At 41.9% G+C, this 7608-nt stretch overlaps 1 protein-coding gene across 1 annotated transcript in view; it reads right to left on the bottom strand.

Annotated features, from left to right (window-relative positions):
• The window catches only part of nkd2b (NKD inhibitor of WNT signaling pathway 2b), a 19566-nt gene extending 12591 nt beyond the window's left edge, over window positions 1–6975 (bottom strand). Inside the window, exon 1 of the mRNA XM_008285714.1 lies at window positions 6897–6975. Within this exon, the coding sequence (XP_008283936.1) occupies window positions 6897–6975 (79 nt within the window). The remainder of the gene's footprint in view (window positions 1–6896) is intronic.
• Window positions 6976–7608: the final 633 nt, after the last annotated feature.

The raw sequence follows: 7608 nt of genomic DNA, 5'->3' as shown, positions 1-7608 counted from the left end.
CAGAGGAACTTCAAAGACTGCCATTGATTCTTCTCATCCTCCCCACGAGGGACGCCGAGCAAGGTATAAGCACCTCTAAATGAAAGACAAGATTCGGCGTTAAATATAATGAAACGAATCAATCAAGCAGCTGCCAAAAGTGAATCTCGCCTCTAATTTAAATTCAGATATCAGGAGACGTCTTGCTGAGTTTGCGATGAGGGGACCAGCGGGGGTTTGTGTTGAACACATGGCTTCCTTCTGCCCCACCACTCCCCACCACCGTGCTCATTACATCCATCGGGGGAGCTAATGAGAGAGCAGGCTGGGTCTGACCGCAGTCTGCAGTTTAACGTCTAAACACATGGCATCTCCATCCACATCGCCCACGGTGTCGGGGCCCAAAATCTGCCCACCACATGTGTAATTAACTGCTTTCTTTCTGGCATCTGGCGGCTCTCATTCTTTCGCTATCAGATCACAAAACTGCTCTGTAGGCGACGCAAAAAAACAAAAAAAAAGCAAAGTTCCTTTTCCCGCACCTGAAATCCTTGATATCTCTGCAGTGTATCGGGCATGTGTGTGTGAGGACAGACACCTCAGCAGGACTGACAGGGAAATGATAAGGTATTAGATCTCTGCTGTCTTAAAAAAAATGCAATACGCGCTGACAGTGTTCCATGTAAACAGGTCCCGTCTCCCTCCTTGACATAAGAGAAGGAGAGAAAAGGTGTGTGATGTTTGTTCCTGTTTAATGCAGCACTTCTGCCAAGCTTCCCTAAAGCCTCAGCCTACTGCCAGACTTTTATGTGGGATAGGGTAACCAGGGGAAGCTTTCATAGCTCCCTACCAGGTGACATCAGACATCCCCCCTCTCTGCCTGCCTACCACCCATCCTCCCACTGGAAAACACTGCACATCTTTGTTCTCACATCTCCCCTCTTCTAGCTCACCCCCTAAATATAAGTGCACACACCTTTTTTCTAGTGTATTCTTCAAACCATACGATGCACAAGTCATTCTGTAAATCTTCACAAACAAGCAGGAGGCCAACAGGAGAATTGTTTACACAGTTCCTCTGGCATCGGGCCGTGAAACATGGCAACTTGATCAGACGTCTGGATCCAAACTGGAAAAATACAGGATACCGTTGGCTTCCTTGTCAAGTTGCTTTTTACTTCAGGAGTTTTGCTTTAATTGTCATGCTTGAATTTTCAACAATGCTTCGTATCGCTGTGTGCAGATCCTTATCCAAACCAGGCCAACAATCCCAGTTATTTCCTTAACTCGACACAGAGAGCGCCTTGGGAGACGAATCCTGAGCGAGTTCTCCAGGACGTACACAGTTTCTAGAAACACAAAGTCACCTGGAGCCGACACTTAAGAGGGCGCCACAGGAAAAGCCTCGGCGACCGCCGGGCCGACCAGCATTCCTGCTCCCGCTGACCATTAATTGGACCTGATTGTGGGGTTCCCCGATAATGAAAATGAAGCAGTATCAATATAAAGAAAAGGAGCACCGGTTCGTAAACAAACCAGAGTGTAACCGGAGAGGGAGTGGGGCCATTGAGAAATAAAAGCCCTCCATTCCAGGAGAAACCAACTTGGCCTTGACTCAAAACCAGATGTGAGCGGTTAGAGTAGAAGAGAGGGGTGAGGAGAGGGGGGGACGGGGCTGTGCTGAAAATATGGGGGAGCTAAAGAGAGAAGGTCAGTTGCACAACTTCTGTGTCTTCTCTCGCAAGACAATAGAAGAACAATACGCTGCAGTCTTGATGGCTGAACAGAACGCCCCTTCTACTGTCTTCAGCTTTAAGTCGAGATAATTACGGTGCTCAGAGGCAAAAGAAGAAATCTGCTTTTTGCTGGTGCAGAGCAGCAATTAGGGCTGAACAATTTTCTAAGTGCGATTTTTCTGACATTCATTTGCGAGATAATTTAAGTCGAGCTTCAGTTCAGTATTCACTCTGGAAGAGATTCAGAACGTGTGATGAGACACCATCAAAATGGTGATAGTGTGAATTTAAACCCTGGAAGAGACACGCTGCAAAACCTATAAGGTGTCTATTAAATAATAAAACTGGGCTTATATCAGTCGGACTACAGTTGACATGCCTGAACCATCTAGTATATGTTGATCAGTGGACAATCTGCTCGAATTGAATAAAATTGAATAACAGCATTATTCCCATTATTGAACCTTCTGATTCCCAAAACCTGTTGGTGGGTTTAAAGGGCACATTGTCGTTGTTTTATTTTATCTTAATTGTCAAAATGAAACTGTTTAGAAAACACAAAGAATCACTGGATATTTAACTTTCTGATGATCCTTGAACTACTCATCTGTGACGTAGTGTCGGGTCAGAAAACCTAACCAGACCTAAGCTTAAAATTGTCATATTTAATTCATAACACTATTTTGTATTGAAAATTTGATTTTAAAAAATGTATGATTTACACCAAATGAATTCTGTAAAAAACTAAAAATTCCATGGTCCTCGATGCAACCAAGAAGCCATGACCACCTGAGCTTCCACCAACAGTCATGTGACGAAAATTCAGGGACCATTCGGCTGAACTGCAGGCTGTGTTTCGACAGTGTGGATGAGAAACAAGTCCGAAAACAAATTTAAAATGTAAGTGACTAAATATTAGAGCTCCCATTTCTTTTTCTCTTATTTTTAACACTTGTGGGCACTTGAGAAATGTTGCACATGTTGATTCCAGGTTTTTACACTTGTCATGAAGTAAATAATCAAAGAAATTCAACCTTTTCTATGATTTGTGGCTTTATAACTATGTCGCTCTGCACGGAGGACACTTTTGAGGTCTTTCTACTTTTAGTCAGAGTTGTCCTCTTCCCATAGAGGTAAAGGTAATTAGCGTACATTGAACAAAAACGCAACAGGCGCAAAATACAAACTAACTGCATCTACCTCCTAAATCCAGTCTTTGCAGTTTGCTAACTGCATTCTTTCAACTTGTAAGTTTGATTTGAAGTCGCCTAATTGTTCAGGATCAATAAAAATATTTCAACAAGCAATACTGCATATTACATGGTGCTGAATTAAAGTCAGCCTGCTTCACATCGTTCATCTGATCACAGTATCTGCTATAACCATGCCCTATTATCACAACAGAGCCAAGAGCCCTCATTAAAAGTTTGCACTTTCAAGTTCAGCATGAAAATACACAATTAGAGGCTAAAATTTGCCTTTGTCTACTAATTAGAGTATTTTATCTATGTATCAGTGTGCCCTGGCATGTGTTTCTATGAATGGAAATGAGATCAGAGCAGAATGCCATCCTGTCATCTGGACGAGCCCCATGTGGCTGCGATGGCCCAGATATGGCCCTTTCAGGGTAGCAGGACTCTCTCTGAGGTCAAACAGGAGGCAAAAGCTCTCCCTTGGCAGGACATGAATCACTGGGGCGAAGCCTCTTCGGTCCTAGTATAACAACAGCTGTGCTGAGGGATGAGCATGCCTGCCTGTCTATGTAAGAGCACCGCTGAAAGTCACCCGCTCCCCTTTTATCAGCAGAGACTATCTCCTAAACTCTGCACGCCCCTCCACGCCCCTCCTCGCCCTATCACTGATCTTTCTCTCACTTTGATTATGACCTGCTGGACGGCATAAACAAAGATTAGCATCGCTGGCTGGCCACCCTGCATCTGTCACCAGTGCTGTAATCAGCTTCATTAAAGTGGGCTTTGATAGGAGTCTGATGTAATGGAGTGCCCCCCTCTCAGCTGTCACACAGGCAGCTACTGTAGGGACCATGTGCTTCATACCAGTGACTGGATCGCAAATCTGGGTTCGGCAAACGCATTAAAATATATACAAGGTGGATCATAATGAGCTCAAGATCAGTTACTAAAACACAAAGAGGCGGTTCACTATTTCCAAAACACACGAAAAAAATCCTCAAGTAAGTTATAAAAGCTGGTGCCACACACGTTACGACTGCACCACAGAGACCATGCTGCTTTAATTCATTGGTAACAGAGCTTTCCTATTGCATTACACCACCAGCGCATGGTGGTGTAATGCAATAGTCTCTGCATAGACTTTTATACGACCAGCGCCATGTGTTATACGCACTCAAACATTTAATGATCCGCTTGAACAAAAGTTTAGCGAAATGGGTTCGTTTAACAGTCAGCAGTGATGCCGTCTCTTTGTTTTATTTTGTTCTGCGATTTTAATAAGTGAAGACGTGAATGTCTTGAGAGGGTGAGGTCTCATCGTGGTCAAGTCCATACCTCAAGACTGGGCTGTTTACCACTTAGAAGAAGAATTCCTTGAAACTGGAAAGAACGTTTGCATTCCTGTTTTTTTCATTTACTGATTTATTTTTTTTTTCCCCCAGAGATTCTTGGTTTGAGTAATCTATAGACTTGGATAACCCTTTCAGCTCCAAGCAGTTTCAGGGCAGATTTTTGCTTCTGTTACATTTTTACTCACTTTGCCCATTTGTTTTTTTTTTACTGTAAATATAAAGTCGTGCACCTCTATGGAAACAGCACAATAATGGCTAAAGCAGGGAAAATACAAAAATATCTGGTGTACAGTATGAAACAGTCAGAATGCTATAAATAATATCAATAAAAAAACCTAGAATGAACATGTCCAACTTTTTACTTTTTAGCTTTTAAGTGTTCACAGATGTTACTGATGCTTGGAAAAAAGTCTCCATATGCTATAAATATTTGACCATTTACATTTTTACAACCTCTACAACTAAGCTGTCATTTTTTTATTTATTTTTTCACCATGCTGACTGTATCGTTCAACAACTTTCTCCTATGTAAACCATTTCTGAGCCATGCTGCATTTGTTTTATTGATAAGTTTTATTTTCTCGTCGTCTCCTCTTTGCGGTGAAAACACAGCCTGCAGTTCAGCCGAATAAACTCTGAATTTTTGTCATGTGACTCTTAGACGCAGCTAAGCCAGAAAGCAAAGATTTTTATTTTTCGGCAATTTTTTAAGCAAGACACGTAGCACAAAGTGATTTCAATGAAATATCCTACATTTTAAACTTAGATTTAGTTATTTCCTCAACAGAATGACACGTGATTTGATCGAGGACTGCTGGAAAGTTTGAATATTTTCTCTGTTTTTACAGTTTCTGGCTCTGATAAATGGTGTACTTTTGGCACTTTTTTAAAGATAACCTCCCCTTTAAACTCACCGGCAGCTTTTGAGGTTCAGAGAGCTAATATGGAGGCTTCTTAAAAGTGAAGAAGGACGATGAACATTGGTAAATAATTCAGGATTTTCTCTCAGCACACTGAATACCAACATCAAACTGTCCTCAAGAGGAAACATACTCCTCAGCCAGTCTAAGAAACCACCTGATGGATGCAACCATTAATGGGAAAGGAAAGTTTTAAAGGTTAAATGCTGTTCAAGGGCACTTACTTTTATTAATTTTCTCATATTTTGTTTCATTTTCTCTCCTTTCCCTTCTTTTTGAACATAATGGTGAATCTTGTAGGGTCTTCAGTGTTCATTGTGTTAAATAAATGGGGATTATTTCCTTTGATTAGCTGTTTGGTTTATAGAACGTCAGAAAATGGCGAAAAATGATCAGTGTTTCCCAAAACGCAAGATAACAAATGTCTTGTTTTATCCTCAACCTACAGATATTCAGTTTTAGCGTCAAAGAGGAGGAAAGAAACCAGAGAATTTAGCATTTCTCCTTAAAAATTACTCAAACCGATGAATCCATTTCGTTGGCGATTAATTTAACAGCTGACAACAAATCCATGAAATGTTGCAGCTCAGGTATAAAGAATTAAAACTAACCGCTTACATAAATCCACATAAAATCTGCAGATCTGCATCAATTAATCTATTGACTATTTCTTGAAGAAATTGTTCAGTTATTAGTTCTTTTTTTGTCTAATAAACCAACAACCCCCCCAAAATGTTCCCCTTACTACAAAAAAAAAGGGGAGAGAAAACAATATCTCCGACACGAGGACAAGCAAATTCATAGATGACTTAATTTTCTCTCAGCTAACTAATCACATCCGTCTTTTTAGAGCTAAAACCAAAAAAAAAACAAAAAAAACTCGACAGCAGACACACAGCACAGAGTGTTTTGAGCGCACACACCCTGACAAACAAGAAAGAAGCGAGTGCACAAGGCGACGGCATATCAAAGCCGGTGTGGGACTCAAACAGGATGTTCCTCTGTTTCTGGCCTCCATGTGAAATTCTGTAAGCTCCCGCGCAGGCCCCTGGCTCTTAAGCCCGGCCAATGGGGAGCGCGTCCAGGCCGATAAAGCTGAGGGGATTTGTTCCACATTCCACAGGCCCTTTAAACAACACAGAGGATCTCAGAATGCCAGGTTGCGGGTGAGGCGGCCGGGACGCCAATCCCATTACGGTGCAAAACGTAGGTACTTTTTCTGCGAGTGTCCAGCTGAGCGGTTTGCAGCTGCAGTGATCTCATGTCGCCGGGGGTTTTTTTAATAAATCTTCAAACTTGTCCGTCGGTTACAATGAACAACACTTTGGAAGCGTCTCTCCGACTCGTCTGCTCCTGCTGAGTTTCAACACAATCACTCTCACCTGTACTTTTTGTCTACTGTAGTCAGTGTCGGGTTTCCAGCTGTCTGTCTGAGCATTGAGATGTCAGCTGTAATTGCCCTCACCTGTGAGATAACCACCAACACCACTGTTTTCACTGCTCACTTTGTTAAGCTGCGAGAGATTTGAGTCATGGCTTTGAAAGAACCCGGCCTGGCGGTTCATAGGGGCGAGGCTCTGCGGTTGGAGGCCGGTGGTGCTACAGGCGTTACAGTGCTCCTGTGGGTGACTGAGAAATGTAAACAAACCATGTTGGGGAAGGACAGCTGCACACCAGTGTGGACGAGCAGCAACATCGTCAAAGCTTTATGTGTACTGTGGTTCTCAACCTGCTTTGTCTGATGCACACTGTCGACCATATCGGACAAGCTCAAGCACCTCTTCACCACCGCCATGTTCCAAATACGTTCTCATAGATATTAAGTGGATATTCAGCAAGTTTGTATTGACAGTTCAACTATTTATCCATTCAGTATTTCAACTCTTTCACCACTAGTTTATCTCACTATTTCAACAGTTTACTTAGTTATGCCAGCTGTTTATCCATGCAGTTAGCTATTTCAACAGTTTACTTTAATCTCTCTAAACTGTTCTACCAGCTTTTATTTTTAAATCCACGTAACTATCTATGCATCACTTCTTTGTAGTTGTTTCTGCAGTTTACACATCTTTAAACTAGCTATATTAAGACAGTTTTTCATTGTATTTAGTTAACTAATTTTCGCTGTTTATTCCAAGCAGCAAACTCCTGAGTTGAAAGAAAAAGCCAGTGCAGTTCCTCAAATGGCCACAAGAGGCTGGCGCTGAACGTGAGTCAGTCCTGATAGACTCCCATGTTAAAATGTCCAACTATAGCAGAAATAAACATGTTTGCAGCCTTGTGCAAAAATGATTTTGATCTCTATAACTAATTTCCCTGTTGAGGGCAAACGTACAGGAGGACAATTTTTTTCTACAGAAGTCACCTGTTTAAATTGTACTCAGGAATAAAGCTCTGCATAAATAAAGGCAGGGCTGCTTTGAGTGCC

This window comes from Stegastes partitus, unplaced genomic scaffold (genome assembly GCF_000690725.1).
Source record: "Stegastes partitus isolate 25-593 unplaced genomic scaffold, Stegastes_partitus-1.0.2 Scaffold413, whole genome shotgun sequence".
Taxonomy (NCBI): Eukaryota; Metazoa; Chordata; class Actinopteri; family Pomacentridae; genus Stegastes; species Stegastes partitus.
This window is presented reverse-complemented; position numbering and strand designations above follow the sequence as displayed.